The following is a 16,462-nucleotide window of genomic DNA, read 5'->3' on the forward strand; positions in this document are numbered from 1 at the left end:
CTACGGCTGAATATATGTGTAAATGCATGTATGTTAACGTATATAAATTAAATATATTAAGCTTTTACTTTTCTGAAATATATAAGCTCTAGTTGTCTTATTAAAAACTTGTATGATTTATTAGTAGACCTGACACAAGCCATTGTGATGCTGATCCACATCTCTCGGAACTAAATTTTATTCTCCCATCTCCCCATATACTAATAATATAATGAAATTTCATATTCAGTTAACATTGCTCAAATTTCTAACTTAATAGATTCTTAGGCATGCAGTTTAATTTAGAGAGGAGAATTGATATACAATATAAGATATCCGTGATTCAGTGTCTTATCTAAAGCCGAAATCGAACTTAACGACAATGTTATTCTTAGACTAATTAGAAACCACGACGAACACTATATATGTTAACCAAATTTTGGATGTATATATAAGCGACTTTTGGTAACTTATGCGTTCTCAAAGCGAAAGTGAAAATATATTATCACACTCAATCTTAACACATGTATAAAAAATTCAGTCGGGTTTCTCCCTCAAATCACATCAAAATATAAGACTTTCTCCATCCGTAAGCTCTTAGAAGAGTTTTAAGGGTTTTGAATCAAAAAAATAAATCAGAAGTAAAAAAAAAACTTAAAAGAGCCCCTTAGAGCACACACAGTCATCCTGTGAAAATAGGTTCTCCAAAAATATTTTAGATATAATAATACTATTTAATTTAAATTTTGTTTGTTTTTCAAAAATTAACCAATCAACTTATGACAATTAGTGAGAGAGAGATTTTAGAGGATCTATAGAAGTGTGGGCAGAGACACAATGTCTCTCTCTTTCCTCATCTTTCTATTATTTTTATTTTTTAATTTTTTTGACACTCACCGAAAGATGGACGATACGTGTCGTGTTTGTGTTGGACGATAGAATAATACAAAAGGAAAAAAAAATTGGGAAGCAGAGATTTTATTTCGGCTTTCCTCTCTCTCTCTTTTTCTCTCGCGATCGAATTCCCGAACCGACAAAGGAATTTGGAATTGAAGGATCTTGAATCAGAGGAAGGGTTTGGAATTGAAGGATCTGGAGATGAGTAGCGAAGCCGATTGTCTCGGCGGAGGCCAATCGCGATAGACAGAATCGAGTCCGAGGGTTAGAGATGGAAGCGATTTGAATTTGGGGTCGAGTAGATTGAATTAATTGGAATCACAAGGTAAGTTTCTCTGTTTGGTACAAGATGATTCATTTCTAATCATGTAGACTTAGATATTTCACTAGCAAAGATCATTTGCTTGTTGTAATCAATGTCTCATTTGGTGTATTATCTTCGGAATATACAGGACGGAGCTTTGTCGTTTCAGTGGGCAGAAAATTTTACCCAGGAAGGGGAATTAGATTTATCCGATCTGATTCTCAGGTTAGCTAAACTCTTTTTTTATGAATCCCTTGAGCTTATGAGATTTGATGTTTTTGGTCTTTAGTCTTATAATGGTGTTGATTTTTTTTGTTTTTCATGGTTCCATCAGGTTTTCTTATTTCTTAACTCAAAGTGCAAGAGGTACTTCCACAATAAGTTGAAGCCTTCTAAGCTTTCATGGACTGCCATGTACAGAAAACAACACAAGAAGGTAGTGATGGTACATTATAGAGTTTCAAGTTTCTGTATGTTTTTGTTGATTAGGTTCAAGAGATTTAATTGATTTTTGTTTCATTTTATAGGATGCAGCTCAAGAGGCTGTGAAGAGAAGAAGACGTGCCACCAAGAAGCCACACTCTAGGTCCATTGTTGGTGCTACCTTGGAGGTGATTCAGAAGAAGAGAGCTGAGAAGCCAGAAGTTCGTGATGCTGCCAGAGAAGCTGCTCTTCGGTTAGTTTTCTTTCCTCTCTCAAGACTCGAATCATTCAACTCGTATCATCAGAATTGTTAAATTTGAGGAAAGTATCTGACTTTTTAAAATGAATTGTTATGATTTTAACAGTGAGATCAAGGAAAGAATCAAGAAGACCAAAGATGAAAAGAAGGCTAAGAAGGTTGAATTTGCTTCCAAGCAACAGAAGGTCAAGGCAAACTTCCCCAAAGCTGCAGCTGCAGGAAAGGGTCCTAAGTTGGGAGGTGGTGGTAGCAAACGCTGAAGAGCCTAGCCATCTCTCTCTCACTTTGTGTTTTCTGCCTAGTGGCTACTTTTTTTACTAGCAATGTTGATTCCAGAATGTTACGCCAAACGTAAAACCTTGTTATCAGTTTTTGTCTCTTACTTTTGCAACTCTTATAATCTCAGACTTCAGAATTTTGTTGCTTATGAACTTCATTTTACTACTTTCTCTATTGTCTTCTCTCATGATTCAAAAGAGTTAAGGTTTAGTCGAACTTATTTGTGTGTTTTGCGGACTACGTTGCCAACTGTAGTCTGGTCATATGTTGGACTGCTTCCGTGTTTATGTGCACTGGTCGATTCTAACTGGCATTAACTAGTGAGCTACAACAATTTCAATTGTTACGGCTTGTTCAAAACTGAAGTTGCAGTGTGAGGAACACCATGAATATTGGTTGAGTTTTTTCATTACTCAATTAAATACATTTGAAAAAGATTTATGTTATTGGGTCAAACAACTTTCGCAATAAATTTACTTGTGGATGTTTCTCACGGGGCCAAAAATATGATCTATTAAAACATTAGACATAGACCAAATGTTAAAACATGTAATGTTTCGCAATATCTTATGTATTTGGAGAAATATTGTGTCATTCATGATCCTTGTCCCCCAAAAATATGTCATTATCCTATTTTTATAAAATCTTAAATGTTAAAACATTTCTATTACTTTTATTCTATTTAAAATTTTTAAATTTTAAAAAACAATATTTTAAAAAATAAAGACCCAAAATTAGTACATACCATTGGAGGAGAAAATTTTAAAACAATACACAATTATTTCATGTATCTAAGATCCTCAAAATATGAACCTCCCATTGGCTTTGCTCTAATGCAACTTGAACCATAGTCCCTTAAATCGGAGTTCTTAGAGCTCGTAAAGTTTTTAAGAGCTCAAACTTTTCGAATCAAACATGCATCTCTCAAAAGTCAAAGGTCAAAAGTTCGTTTCAAGTAACTGTAATGGGGGTAATTAAAAACGAAACGACGCCGCTTTAAGGAAGTGATTTAATGGGTTAAACGAATAGACGACGCCGTTTTAAGGAAGTGACGTAAATTAGAAGGGAAAAAACTATTGCGGTGAGCGTGGATCGAACACGCGACCTTCAGATCTTCAGTCTGACGCTCTCCCAACTGAGCTATCCCCGCGATGTTATTTGATCAGTTATAATTATATATAACTCTATAACATATCATTGCCATCGTGTATCACCATTTCTTTTCTCGTTGAGGTCGACGCTTTTTCAACTCGAGTTTGTTGTTGTGTTAGGTAACAAATTCAGATGATGGCTTCGATTCCACAGATTATCATGTGTACCAACATCTCCATACACGATGGTTTCAACAAGGAACCCAGTACTAAACTCCAGTCCAAAGGACGGAGCTTTGTTCCTTCTCTGCTTCAGAACAAGTTTGGATTGAGAGTTTCCTTGATTGAGCATAGACAGAGACGGGGTCTGGAGAAGATTGGATTTTTAGCTAGTGAGAAAGCTCTTAACCGGCAAAGACGGGAGATCAAGGTTAGGTGTAACAAGGGTTTAGGGTTTAATGGTGGAGATAACAACGGAAACGGGAGGATACTTGGGAACCTTGCTTTGGCTATCGGGTTGACATATCTCTCTATGACTGGTCAGCTTGGTTGGATTCTGGACGCTATTGTCTCTGTTTGGGTATTACTCTCTAAAGTCTTTTAACTTTTTAATGTCTATGATTTGTCTAATTGTGCTGTCTTAGCCTTTTGGTAACTGAAAATTCTTACAATTTGCAGCTGGTTGTTGTGATTGTTCCAATTTTGGGGTTGGGAGCTTTTCTGTGGTGGGCACAGCGAGATATTGTCCAGAGCAATGTAACTCTTTCTTGTCTCTTTGGCTTTTTAAGACATCATTTCAAGAATTCGTAGAAAATCTTAATTATGTAACTCATGGATGCGCTAATCTTGAGTTAAATTTAGTTTAGCTACCACTTGTGTTTGAGTAAATCTTTCAAGATTCTGTTCTACTTAGCTATCTTGCGATTTTTCATCTTGTTGCAGTGTCCGAATTGTGGAAACGAGTTTCAGATATTCAAGTAAGGCTATAACAAGAATCAATCCCTCAGTTTTTTTTTTTTGTTGTTTCCTCAAATCTTGTTGATTGTATCTTCAAACATGCTGCAGGTCTGCGATGGATGATGAAGTACAGCTTTGTCCTTTCTGCACTCAGCCATTCTCGGGTAAAACGATGGATCCTCCACTTTTCGATTTATCAACGGACGTCTGTTTTCTGAAGCATTAGCATTGTGTCTTTTTTTACTTGGAACTTGCAGTGGTAGATGATAAGTTTGTTAAGGAACCAGTGAAATTCTCCAACCAAACTACTGCGTTTGGACAAGACTTAAATGGGTTTTCGTCTGCAACTAAGAAAGGTTTGTTCTTACTTACCCATAATATCTCTTGTGAATCCAATGGTGAGATGAAGTGTTTGATTGATTGTGTAGGAAAGGGTTTCTCAACAGCGATTGTAGACATAGAAGCAGAAGTAACAGATGCAGACTGACAATGCGACCGGGAAGTTATAGCGTAGGCAACAAACTTGTGCAAAGAGCTCGTTGTTGGATATAGAAGTAATATAGAAATACACATCCATATGTATATTTATATGTCTATGACAATTGTTATCACTCTTTAATCTTTTGTATTTTAAATGATTGTTAAATGTTTAAAGTAGTAGTCTCCCGTGTACGCATGTTTTTCTTTGTTCCTACAATTTAAACGCCAAGACTTGAGAGTTGAGATGTGTTCTATGAAGACTGGACTTTGTTAAGAAAACAAGTATTGGTAAAATAACATAATTGATTAATCCGTAAACATACTACGTAATTTTTATAAGTCGCCAAGGTTACAAAATTGCAAAAGCTCTTTTTGAAAGAAAACATCAACGTTAGCAAGACCAAAATAGACAAATGAACTATCAAAAATTTCTATCTTTTTCCCCTTCTTTGTAGCTTTTTCCACCAAAATCACTCGTACAATTTCTTGGCCGAAAGAGTTCTGAGAGTTTTGGTTTGGTCCTTTGTAGCTTTCTCTTCATACTTCTCGCTCAACGCTATAGCTTTAGCCTGGGCTTTCATCTTCCTTACATTCTTCGTTCTCTTCATCGGTATTCCTTTCTTCTTGCTTGTCCTAAAAGAAAACAAGAAATGTCATCTGGATTAAAGGAAAGCAAAGCGTAAGGAGGACCAAATCTAATCTTTTCATGCCTTAGTAACATTACAGTTGAGGACCGTAACAAAACGATAAACTAGTACACAATCAAAACTTATCCAAGATTCTTGCATTTAGTCTCCTATGTTATCTTCTAGATTTAGAACTAATGTGGAGAAACTTAAGCTTGTTGTAACCATTAGAGTAATACAACAATAGCAAACTACATGACTCCAGGTCCAACCTCAAAGGATCAGAAGAGAGTAATACAACAATGGCAAACTACATAGCGACCTAAGACTAATATAATATCAATCCAACTAGGTCACAAATCTTTCCGAGAGTACCATAAGTCCATAACTGGACAAAACTACAAATCGAAATGGGCCTAATAAAAGATATTTTAGATCCAAGTCAAAATTAACGATGTTAAAGCCGGCAGAGTTTCAAAAAGGCTTACAGGTTACTAGAAAGGGGAGCTAGTTTCGGAGCTAGATTCGAGTCTCCGGTCTCCGTAGTATCCATGGCTAACGAAATCAACGAAGAAACAATCAAAGAGTAAGTAAACACCTGAATCTCAACGCAGAGTGAGAATCTTAAGAAGACAAAGAAACGAGGACGCTATATGTCTACCTATAGCCACGGCATTCATTTTCCCTGCCTTCTTGGTTCTTTTCATCGGTTTTCCTTTCCTTGTGCTTGTCCTAAAACGAAAACCGGAAATGTCATCAGGATTAAAGAAAAGCACAGAGTAAACTTCAATTAAAAACAAAAAAAACGAGTCAAATTGTAGCTAAATTGCATACATATATGTTCTAAAAATACCAAATTTATAAGCATTCCATGCCTTAGTACATTAACGTAACCAAATGATGAAACGAGTTTACAAGAGAAAATTTTGTCAGAGATTCTCTCACTCAAACAGCTTGTATAATTGTCTTCCAAAGTGTTAGAGCTAATGTGGAAACCTCAGCTTGTAAACCATTACAAGTAATATGAACAGTAGACAACCTACTACAATACATGACTCCAGGTCCAGGACAAGAACAAAGCAATTTACAATGGAAGTTGGTATTTGGAAACATGAGACCAAGAGAAACACAATTAGAGGTATTTTTGTATAACATAAAATCCAACTACAGTATAGTTACACAAGTCTTCCTGTGAGAGTACCATAACTAACCAAACTACAAATCAACTGGGGGAAACGAGAAAAGACTTAAAGCCGGACTCCAAAGCGAAGAGTACAAGAGTTTTGAGATTGTTAAACGCTTACAAGGTACGAGCACGAGCAGCTAGTCTCGAATCTCCAGTCTCCGTAGTGTCCATGGCTAACCAATAAAAGGAAAAGTAAACACATGAATCCCCCAAACTTGTTCGGCTTAGAATCTAGATATATATACTACCTTGAGGAGGAGCTTGGAAGAAGCTTTTAGATTCGGAATTGTCCACGGAAGCGTCTTCTTCCATGTTCTTCTTCCTGTTCCTCTTCTTCGTCATGGCCGGATTTTGGCTTTGGCGCTAGGGCTGAGAGAGAGAGAGAGAGAGACGACGGAGGAGGAAACTATCGAATTTTTTCACCTAAACCCTTTGTCGGGTCAATTTTACTAATTCGGATCCAATTATTGGGCCTTTTATTATAAAAGCCCATTTATCTAATTTTAACATCATCATCGTCTACCTAATAAAGAGTTCAGTGTCTCTGTATTTTTTTCAAAACTCTCTCTTTCTTTTTGTATTCGTTGGAAATGGCTTCTCGTTGGCAAAAATTAGTTAAAAGGTTTATTTTTGTTTTCAGTTTTTGCTATTTTTTTCTCTTTAATTTGTTTGAATCATATGGTTACAATGTTGAGAGATTGATTCTTCATTTGGCGTTACAATGCTGGCTTTGTTCCCCCCAACCCCCACTACATGATTTGAGAAGATTTTAATTTAGGGTTTATGGAGCTCAATTAGCCGCGAAAATGGGTGTTGATTAATTAAGACTCTTTTACAAAACAAAAAAAAAAAGTTTGAATTTTTGTTTTTCTTTGTTGGTGGGTGGATTCTGATTTTATCGGCGTTTCCGGCCACACACAATGACGAAAAGTTCGGTTAAGGAAACGTTGGAGTCTCTCCGTCAGCACGGCGTTAGCGTGAGCTTCAAGGAGTCGTCGTTGATTCCGTCTCGGTCTACTTCAAGGGCACAAATGGTGTCGAATCGTCAATCGCTTCCGGCGAACTTACGTAATGCAATTGCTCAAATGAGTCCTGCTAAGGACCCGCATGATCTCGATAACGTTGAGTATTTCTTCCGAGAGGTACATTGAAGATTGCTTCTTTTGTCTTTCTTCATTCACAGCTTCAACTTGTATTGGGTTCGTTTTTGTTTTAAAGTTTATATTTTTATGCCAGAAACTTCGAGTTTGGTGTCGCGTTGCTAATGGGCAGTGGAACTTGGGGAAGATACAATCTACTTCTGTTGATGATGTTTGTGTTTTGTTGTCCAATACCGAAGAGGTAAGTTCCTTTTTACTTGTTTTATACCTTTGTATGATATGGAAAAGGCCTTATGGTGTTATTTTGTGTTAAGGTTGTGAAAGTATCAGTGGAAGAGATTTTTCCTGCTAACCCAGATATTTTGGAGGGAGTTGAAGACCTTATACAGCTTAGTTATCTGAATGAACCATCTGTTCTTTACAACCTAAGGGTCAGATATTCACAGGACTTGATTTATGTAAGTTCTCTTGTGGTTTGTTTTTGATAAATTTGTTATTCTAGCCGAGTTTACTTTTTTTTGACATAGTTCCATGTTTCTCTATTATAGAGTAAAGCAGGGCCGGTTTTGATTGCAGTAAATCCATTTAAGAATGTCCAGATCTATGGCAAAGAGTTTCTGTCAACGTATCAGAATAAGGCTTTGGATGCTCCTCATGTTTATGCAGTGGCAGATGCAGCTTTTGATGAGATGATGAGAGGTGATTCTTCATGAAGAACCAAAACTTAGTTCCTTACCATGGTGTTAACTTTAGGGCATTTACATTTTTAATTTTCTCTTTACGCAGAGGAGAAGAACCAATCTATTATCATAAGGTACGAGGCTTTCCATTCTGAATGTTTTTTCTGTGTATATAGACGATGATTAGACTGCTTAGGTGAAATGGATTTTCTGATATTGATATCAACAATCAAATGAATAATAATATTATTTCATAGTGGAGAAAGTGGAGCTGGGAAAACTGAGACAGCAAAATATGCAATGCAGTACTTGGAAGCTCTTGGTGGAGGTAGCTTTGGGGTGGAAAACGAATTCCTAAAGACAAGTTGTATACTTGAAGCTTTTGGGAATGCTAAAACATTAAGAAATGACAACTCTAGCCGATTTGTGAGTTACACATACCTTTTTGTTTTCCAATTTTTGCATGACTGGATGTTTTTTCCCAAATTACAAAAATCATTTCTTTAGATTTTAGACTTTGGTGTCGGCCGTAAATTGATTCAATAGTAAATCTGAATTGGTGCAGGGAAAACTGATGGAGATTCATTTTAGTGCAAAGGGAAAGATATGCGGAGCTAAACTTGAAACTTGTAAGAATTGAACATTTGTATTATTGTTTGCCAATTTTCTTTGCTTGGCTATGGGAGCTCACATCTTTTTTTTGGGTTTCCTCACCATGTTTGTGTCACTACTTGTGCTGAATGACCATAGTTCTCCTAGAAAAGGTAAGTTTTTGTTGAGAACCTCTAGTCAGATTCTACTTGGTAAGCTATTCATAGGCTAATTAGTAGTCTCTTTGGATCAGTCAAGAGTGGTTCAGCTGTGCAACGGCGAGAGATCATACCATATCTTCTATGAATTGTGTGCAGGAGCTCCACAAATTCTTATAGGTAACATTTCAAATTCGAGATATATAAGAACTAATTCAGGTATTTTACGTATTCAGCAGCATATGATATGCTTAGGAAGTGTCCCTGCTGAAGCAAAAATGTAGACATATATAAAAGATCAATTAGCTTAGTTGCGCATGGTTGAGAAGCTAGAAGTTACTAGAACATTTTTATTATATGATTTTGTTTGCAGAGAGATTGAAGCTTAAAGCAGCAAGTGAATACAATTATTTGAACCAGAGCAAATGCTTAACCATTGATCGCATTAATGATGCACAAAAGTTTCACAAACTGATGGTAACTTTATCTATTTCCACTGCTTCCCTTTGTTTTCCATGAAACAGATGCCATGTTTCTGTAATTTCTTATTCTGTCAGAGATTTCTCTTTTGTTATAGGAAGCTTTCAACATTGTTCAAATTCCACAAGAATACCAAGAACGTGCATTTTCTCTGCTTGCAGCCGTGTTATGGTTAGGAAATGTTTCTTTTAAAGTGATTGACAATGAAAACTATGTGGAAGTGGTAGCAGATGAAGGTAGAATTGATTGTCATTTATCATTTGAATTAGTGAACTGGTTGTGAACTTAATAGGATTAAACTTTACTGATGTTTATTATGTTGTTCTTATTTCATACAGCTGTCACTAATGTAGCTATGTTAATGGGCTGCAATTCAAAAGAGCTTATGGTGGTTTTGTCTACATGCAAGCTCCAAGCTGGTAGAGATTGCATTGCTAAAAGACTGACACTGCGACAGGTTTGTTTAATATCTATACAAACACTGCAATATATTACACAACACTAGTAATTTCTATATACATTAGCTAGCTAAAGGTAGTGTGCGGATTGCTTTGTTATATATTCAGGCAACTGAGATGAGGGATTCTCTTGCGAAAACCATCTATGCGAGCCTATTCAACTGGCTTGTTGAGCAAATAAACATTTCACTGGAAGTTGGTAACTCACGTACAGGAAGATCTATTAGTATCCTTGATATATATGGGTTTGAATCATTTAAGGTTCGTAACCATGCTCGAGTTTTTATAGCCTCTATATATTTTGACTGTGTAATGATCAGGTCTTTTATGGTTTTAGAATAATAGTTTCGAACAATTTTGCATAAACTATGCAAATGAAAGACTGCAGCAACATTTCAACCGACATCTATTTAAACTTGAACAAGAGGTAATCTTCTTTCTCTAAAGCCTCATTATATGAAGATGTGGTATTCTGCTTCTGGTCAGCTACAATTATCAGAAAAATGTGTATTGTTAATTTGTGCTAGTCTCTTCACTGTTCAGGAATATGAAGGGGATGGAATTGATTGGACTAAGGTCGAATTCAAAGACAATCAAGAGTGTCTAAACCTGATTGAGAAGGTAATATTTAGCATGTCATCTTACTGATTAAGAAAGGGATGGTATAATACTTTGACAAACTCAGAATTTGATAGTTGCTTTAAACATGATTGAGATTATGGTGTTTTCTTCCATGTTTTGAGAAAATCATCTCACGAATATGGTTGCTCATGCAGAAACCCATTGGTTTGGTATCGCTACTAGATGAAGAATCAAATTTTCCGAAGGCGACTGATACAACGTTTGCCAACAAGCTCAATCATCATTTGAGGGCTAACTCTTGTTTCAAGGGAGGGAGAGGTCAGGGTTTCAGAGTTTGTCACTATGCTGGAGAGGTCTGTTGATACCCCAAATCCAGAAAGTTGGATTCTGCATATTAAATTGTTATTATGTGGCTATGAGTCAGTGAAATTATTAAGGTGCAAGAGAATGAACATATATCTCCTTGGGTACTTATGGGAGTTTTGTACTTTTAATAGGTTCTCTATGATACAAACGGCTTCCTGGAAAAGAACAGAGATCCGCTGCATGTTGATCTTATCCAACTTTTATCATCAAGCAAATGTCAATTATTGAACCTGTTTTCTTCTAAGATGTGTTACAAGTCTCTAAAGTCGGCAACCATTTCGGACTCCATGAATCAAACTGTGATTACAAAGTTTAAGGTGAGAAGGCTTGAATTCTGCAGTTTTCTGTATTGATTGAAATCTTCCTAAAAAGTTTTCTGAAAATAATCTTTTGACTTTAATAGCCTCTTTGTAAACTTTATTGAATATGACTGGACCATCGGTATATTCTTTCACTTTATGCTTACAGGGCCAACTTTTCAAGTTGATGAACAAGTTAGAAGACACCACTCCTCATTTTATTCGATGCATAAAGCCAAATTCAAATCAGCTTCCTGGAATTTATGATGAGAATCATGTTCTACAACAGCTTAGATGTTGTGGCGTTTTGGAGATTGTTAGAATATCAAGATCAGGATATCCTACACGGTTGACACATCAAGAGCTAGCAGTAAGGTATGGTCTCTCAACTTAAACGATGTGCTTTGTTGATAGATCTATTGTTCCAATCATAAGCTTTGTCTTTGTTGGTTTGTTCATGGATTAGATATGGATTCATACTTCTGGCCACAAAATTCTCCCAGGATCCACTTAACACATCAACTGCTATTCTGAAACAATACAATCTTCCTCCTGAAATGTATCAAGTTGGTTATAGGAAAATATACCTCCGAACTGGACTAGTAAGTTCTCTTTATCTGTAGATATTATGTTGGTTTCCTGATCAATCGGCAATTTATAACGCCTTCATCTTTATATTTGATAGATTGGCGTCCTTGAGGAAAGAAAAAAATATGTTTTATGTGGCATACTTGGATTACAGAAGAAATTTCGTGGTTATAAGACTCGTGAACACTATCACAATATGAAGAATGCTGCAGTGATGCTTCAGTCATGTAATCATTCATGATTCCTTTATTTGTGGTATATGTTTTCTCTTCTCTTATTTATTCTGTTGCTATAGATATCCGCGGAGAACATGCCAGGAGAAACTACATTGTGGTCGGAGGATCAGCTATCGTTTCCCCAGCAACTATTGAAGAACTTGATGCAGTCATACACTTGCAATATGGTAAACATCAATGTCTTTCCTTTGGCATCAAAAATTTGTATTTCTATTTTGGATAAGATTTTACAGCTCTCTTCCTTGTATGTAGTGGTACGCAAATGGCTGGCTCGTAAACACTTAAATAGTATGCAACAGAAGAAAAAATCATGCAATGGAAAGAAAAGACCGAGAAGAAAGTTAACGAGGAGGGATTCCAAAGATAAGGTAGCATTTTGCCTGATGTATGTGTGTCTATGAGTTCTCTACTGCTGAAACTTATTATCTTTCTTGTTTAGGGCCTTCTTTTAGAGCAGCTTCAGGTCCAACCTTTGGCTTTTGCTGATCTCCAGACCCGGGTTCAGAAAGTCGAAGCAGCTATAATGCAGAAGGACGATGAAAACACTGCATTGCAGGACGAGTTGCAACGATTTGAGGAAAGATGGTTAGAGAACGAAACAAAAATGAAGTCAATGGAGGAAACATGGCAAAAACATATGTTGTCAATGGAGGTACAGTGCCCATCACTCCACGTAATCATCATCAAGCATATATATGATTTGCTCTGACCAAACGCCTAAAAGCTAATGATGTTCCAAATCTATATATGCCTTTGCAGATGAGTCTTGCAGCTGCTTGTAAGATTTTGGCTCCAAACAAAACTGCAAGTCATGGTAATGACTCAGAGGATACAATGTCCTTCGGAACTCCCACAAAAGAGCTTAAGGATAGCTTGAGTGACGCTAACAATCTTTCTACAGAATCTGATCAACGAAGCGTCATAATTAACGAAGATGCAAAGAGTCTTGTGGAGGTAGGATTAGAACCAGACTCGAGCTCAAACAGGACGCAGCACGCAGAAGAACTTAGGAGACTGAAGTTAAGATTTGAGAAATGGAAGAAAGATTACAAAGCAAGACTAAGCGAGACAAAGACAAGGCTCCGGTTAAATGGTGTTGAACGTCGTCGTCGGAAATGGTGGTGCAAGAAAAGCTGTTGAAACTTAGATCTTGTTCTCATGTACCGAAAACTAATTATACTAGTTTTAGGATTTTCAAACTAATGGCAGAGAAAAATAGTTACAAGCTAACCGGATGGTAAGAATTAAAAGCTAAATCATATTGTTGTAAATCATATCTCCAGGAAATATAAATCTTGTCTTTCAAAACATTCATAACGGTCAATCTTGAAATCGCAGTGAAGCACTTATATGAAGACTTGACTATTTTACAAGATAGTCTAAACTAGCTAGATCGTCGGTCCGGGACGCTGGTTCACCGGCTGATCCCTTAAAAAGCAAAATGCACTACAACAAATATGCACATTGTTAACCAGAGAAAAACGCTATCATAGGTCTTTGATAGCGTTTTCATGAGCGCTGTTTTAGGGCACTGTTATTATATGTACCCCATATACAATAGCACTTATTACGTATGCTATGTTATAAAAATATAACATAGCTTTAAGAAATTGCTATATTATCAAGATCATAATTTTGAAAAAATTTATACAACATTTGTTTTTTCGTGCTATGTTATAGTTTTATAGCATAGCTCTAATAAACTGCTGTATTATCAAGATTATAATTTTGCAAAAATTTATACAATATTTAATTTTTCGTGCTATGTTATACATATCTAATATAGCTGTTGCGAAATGCTGTTTTATCTTGTTTACTGTGCTATGGTATATTCTTTTATCATAACGTTTACCTGTACTTTTATAGCATTTTCTGATATGTGATTATAGCACACATAACCTGTTTTATAAAATCTCATAAAATCTGATTAATAAACGTCTCAGATCCAAAATACATAACAAAAGTCTCAAGAACATCAGTTTACCATCAAAGTCTCAAGAACATCCAAAATAAACAAGCAATCTCAAGTACTTAACATTACACAATAAAACCATCAGTTTAAGACATAATGACCTTGTTCTCTGGCCAAGCAATGCAGGAGCTAAGTGCATCTTCAATAATCTCTATTTCATCGGATGGCCTCCAAACTTTTACATTTTTCACCTTCACAACATCTATCCACACTTTAACTGCATTAGAACCCAAGCGAGTAAAGTGAACCTTATGTTCTGGATCATTTGTTCCCCATCGTCCTTCAGCCACAACCCTATTCTTTTCAGTTAAATCCATCAACTTGCACTTCTTATTCTCCTTGGAAATAACTTTATTAATGCGCTGCCATGTTTACAATATAAACCATCAGTCATCATATAATTAACAAAAACAACTTCATAACATATGAAAACACTTACTGGAGACTTCCTGAGAGGAGACTGTGATGGTAAAGTATTCTTTATTGGTGATATTGGACCCGTTGCATCATCAACAGGAGACTCAGAACCAGATGCAGACTTAGAAGACATAGATGCAGATTTGGCCTGCGATGCAGCCTTTGAAGCTGTTGCTGAAGTTTTGGACTCTGTAGCAGACTTAGAAGCTGTGGCTGCAGACTTGGCCTTTGATGCAGACAAAGAAGCATGTGATGTAGCATTCTGACCAGTTGGAGTTGAGGGATTTTCAAAATCAACCTTACTCAGGGGCCAAGATACGTAAGCCATCAAACAGTCCTCAAGAAATGACATTTCAGCTGTAGGTCTCCATAGTGATGTATCAGGCTGCTTTACTGAATCCACAAATACTTTAACTGCTTTTGGTCCAAGAGGAATTCCGTTAACCAACGCACTTGGTTCTTGTGTCTCCCAACGCCCCTCAGCAACAATGACGTCACCCTTAGACAAATCCAATAGTTTACATTTGTTTCCTTGTATACCCTGTTAAACACAATCAGTAAACAAATCCAATATAATTAATTAGCATTATAGACAGGGGTAATACATTGCTAACACATTGCTAGAAATTATAAATACCATAGGGGCAATGTCTTCCATTTGGATGTTGTTGTCTACCAGTCTACACTTATCAGTTGGCCATGCGATTATATGTCCAACAGCTTCTTTCATATGAAAGATCTTTTGTGCAGGTCTCCATAGAAATGCATCTGGTTTATATGCAGCTTCAACTAACACTTTGAGATCATAAGGGCCAAGACGACAGTCATTCACTATGTCATCCGGATCAGAAGAAAGAATCCGACCCTCACCAACATTTTCATCAATGTCAGACCAATCAACAAACACACACTTAGGATGTGCTCTTTTGTTTACACTCTGCAACAATTTCATGAGCAACTAAGAATCATAAACGACACTAAGAAGAATCACTTAGCTGATATGAAAAGAAGTAAGAATATGTTACTCTTGCAGCTGAGTTTTCATCCATTTCAGCTTCTGGTCTCTGTAACATAAACAAAAATAACATCAATTTATATTACTCTAACTGGCTGATGAATAGTAGAGAACTCTTAAGTATCTAACCTGATTCTTGATTCTGCCAAGTTCACTTTCCAAGGCATTGACCTGTTTTACTAATTTTACTTGCCGCTCTTCCATTTCAGCCATACACTTGCTCTGCATTTGTAAACAAGCTAATTTGGTCTTACTCATGCCTCTACCCATTGCCCTCAGCCTACCAGAATTGTCAGGTCCTAAAAGCTTGGCGAGGTGATCTTCATCTGGATTTGTTAAAAATGCTGGAGCATCACTTCCACCAATTTCAGCTGCTTTTTGCTGAAAAACATAAAGACAGTTTCAGGTTTTACTAGTCGATAACACACTATTTACTGGTGTACAACTCTATTCAGACTTACAATCAAATCAGCTGCATTCGTATCTACTGGTGTACCATCCTTTTTGGTGCGAGACTTGATCCAAACATCTAGTCTTGTCACGCTGGAAGGATCTTCACTTTCAGCTTTCTGTTCCAGAAAACAAAATTTCAGTAACAGTACAAGCACTATGTATAATAATAAACAACATAGTTGTAGTATATATGCTTGCCATTTCTTCTGTTAGTCTGCTGATCCCTTTACGACTAGTGGTGTGAGGTATCTGATTCTTTCTTTTTGCTTTATATTTCTCACTCACGGCCTAATAATGAAACATGTTAATTACTAATCACCAATCAACTACTAAACAATTATAATCACAAGTAATTACCTTAAATGCAGCACTAGTTTTGAGTTTGACAAATTTTTGCCAATCAACAGGACCAATATTTGGTGGTCTCAAATTCATCCTCTCTTGGTTATTTGCAGCCAAATTTATAGCCTTCACCGTGACAGACTTGTGTGATCGCCACAAATGTCCCATCTGGTGAATCACAGATATCCTTTGCCAATCTTCATCAAGCTCAAACCTTGCCTGCATTCACTTACACTCACACCAT

The 16,462-nt window shown here is 36.5% G+C and overlaps 5 protein-coding genes, 1 non-coding gene and 1 pseudogene across 6 annotated transcripts in view; 3 read left to right on the top strand and 4 right to left on the bottom strand.

The window, feature by feature from the left end:
* LOC104727717 lies at positions 883–2,271 on the top strand (annotated as a pseudogene).
* TRNAF-GAA lies at positions 3,219–3,291 on the bottom strand. Its single transcript has one exon. It is a non-coding gene; the product is annotated as a tRNA-Phe (tRNA).
* LOC104722188 lies at positions 3,372–4,866 on the top strand. Its single transcript, XM_010440321.2, has 6 exons — positions 3,372–3,812; positions 3,911–3,988; positions 4,175–4,209; positions 4,298–4,353; positions 4,447–4,545; positions 4,618–4,866. Exons 1-6 carry the CDS (start codon positions 3,426–3,428, stop codon positions 4,674–4,676), a joined length of 714 nt encoding a protein of 237 aa, XP_010438623.1. The 5' UTR covers positions 3,372–3,425; the 3' UTR covers positions 4,677–4,866.
* Positions 4,955–6,897, bottom strand: LOC104722189. Its single transcript, XM_010440322.2, has 5 exons — positions 6,730–6,897; positions 6,600–6,654; positions 5,957–6,027; positions 5,784–5,850; positions 4,955–5,302 (listed from the first exon to the last, which is right to left on the bottom strand). Exons 1-5 carry the CDS (start codon positions 6,821–6,823, stop codon positions 5,140–5,142), a joined length of 450 nt encoding a protein of 149 aa, XP_010438624.1. The 5' UTR covers positions 6,824–6,897; the 3' UTR covers positions 4,955–5,139.
* On the top strand, positions 7,070–13,181 carry LOC104722190 (myosin-4-like). Its single transcript, XM_010440323.2, has 24 exons — positions 7,070–7,623; positions 7,718–7,822; positions 7,896–8,039; positions 8,130–8,280; positions 8,368–8,395; positions 8,519–8,687; positions 8,827–8,890; positions 9,012–9,025; positions 9,106–9,190; positions 9,384–9,487; positions 9,588–9,726; positions 9,829–9,947; positions 10,057–10,209; positions 10,286–10,375; positions 10,492–10,569; positions 10,725–10,883; positions 11,028–11,213; positions 11,365–11,570; positions 11,662–11,797; positions 11,881–12,010; positions 12,079–12,186; positions 12,272–12,387; positions 12,459–12,671; positions 12,779–13,181. The coding sequence occupies exons 1-24, from the start codon at positions 7,402–7,404 to the stop codon at positions 13,157–13,159; spliced, it is 3,300 nt and encodes a 1,099-aa protein (XP_010438625.1). The 5' UTR covers positions 7,070–7,401; the 3' UTR covers positions 13,160–13,181.
* The window catches only part of LOC109127161 (dynein light chain 2, cytoplasmic-like), a 4,961-nt gene continuing 1,796 nt past the window's right edge, over positions 13,298–16,462 (bottom strand). The window contains exon 3 of the mRNA XM_019231501.1: positions 13,298–13,460. Coding sequence (XP_019087046.1) covers positions 13,382–13,460 — 79 coding nt within the window. The 3' untranslated portion in view covers positions 13,298–13,381. The remainder of the gene's footprint in view (positions 13,461–16,462) is intronic.
* On the bottom strand, positions 15,371–16,451 carry LOC109127160. Its single transcript, XM_019231500.1, has 5 exons — positions 16,234–16,451; positions 16,075–16,164; positions 15,885–15,992; positions 15,553–15,804; positions 15,371–15,472 (listed from the first exon to the last, which is right to left on the bottom strand). The coding sequence occupies exons 1-5, from the start codon at positions 16,441–16,443 to the stop codon at positions 15,386–15,388; spliced, it is 747 nt and encodes a 248-aa protein (XP_019087045.1). The 5' UTR covers positions 16,444–16,451; the 3' UTR covers positions 15,371–15,385.

Source organism: Camelina sativa, chromosome 11 (genome assembly GCF_000633955.1).
Source record: "Camelina sativa cultivar DH55 chromosome 11, Cs, whole genome shotgun sequence".
Lineage (NCBI taxonomy): Eukaryota > Viridiplantae > Streptophyta > Magnoliopsida > Brassicales > Brassicaceae > Camelina > Camelina sativa.

Excerpts from the sequence above, each read along its gene's own strand:
- LOC104722189 (XM_010440322.2), bottom strand. The coding sequence starts at position 6,823 with ATGACGAAGAAGAGGAACAGGAAGAAGAACATGGAAGAAGACGCTTCC. Across the intron at positions 5,851-5,956 it reads AATGAATGCCGTGGCTATAG|CCATGGATACTACGGAGACC; the intron begins GTAGACATATAG and ends TGATTTCGTTAG. Across the intron at positions 5,303-5,783 it reads GCTCCCCTTTCTAGTAACCT|GACAAGCAAGAAGAAAGGAA; the intron begins GTAAGCCTTTTT and ends GTTTTCTTTTAG.
- LOC104722190 (XM_010440323.2), top strand. The coding sequence starts at position 7,402 with ATGACGAAAAGTTCGGTTAAGGAAACGTTGGAGTCTCTCCGTCAGCAC. Across the intron at positions 10,210-10,285 it reads ATGGGTTTGAATCATTTAAG|AATAATAGTTTCGAACAATT; the intron begins GTTCGTAACCAT and ends TTATGGTTTTAG. Across the intron at positions 12,672-12,778 it reads AACATATGTTGTCAATGGAG|ATGAGTCTTGCAGCTGCTTG; the intron begins GTACAGTGCCCA and ends ATGCCTTTGCAG.
- LOC104722188 (XM_010440321.2), top strand. The coding sequence starts at position 3,426 with ATGATGGCTTCGATTCCACAGATTATCATGTGTACCAACATCTCCATA. Across the intron at positions 4,354-4,446 it reads CTGCACTCAGCCATTCTCGG|TGGTAGATGATAAGTTTGTT; the intron begins GTAAAACGATGG and ends TGGAACTTGCAG. Across the intron at positions 4,546-4,617 it reads TTCGTCTGCAACTAAGAAAG|GAAAGGGTTTCTCAACAGCG; the intron begins GTTTGTTCTTAC and ends TTGATTGTGTAG.
- LOC109127160 (XM_019231500.1), bottom strand. The coding sequence starts at position 16,443 with ATGCAGGCAAGGTTTGAGCTTGATGAAGATTGGCAAAGGATATCTGTG. Across the intron at positions 15,993-16,074 it reads GCAGACTAACAGAAGAAATG|AAAGCTGAAAGTGAAGATCC; the intron begins GCAAGCATATAT and ends TTTCTGGAACAG. Across the intron at positions 15,805-15,884 it reads CGAATGCAGCTGATTTGATT|CAAAAAGCAGCTGAAATTGG; the intron begins GTAAGTCTGAAT and ends TATGTTTTTCAG.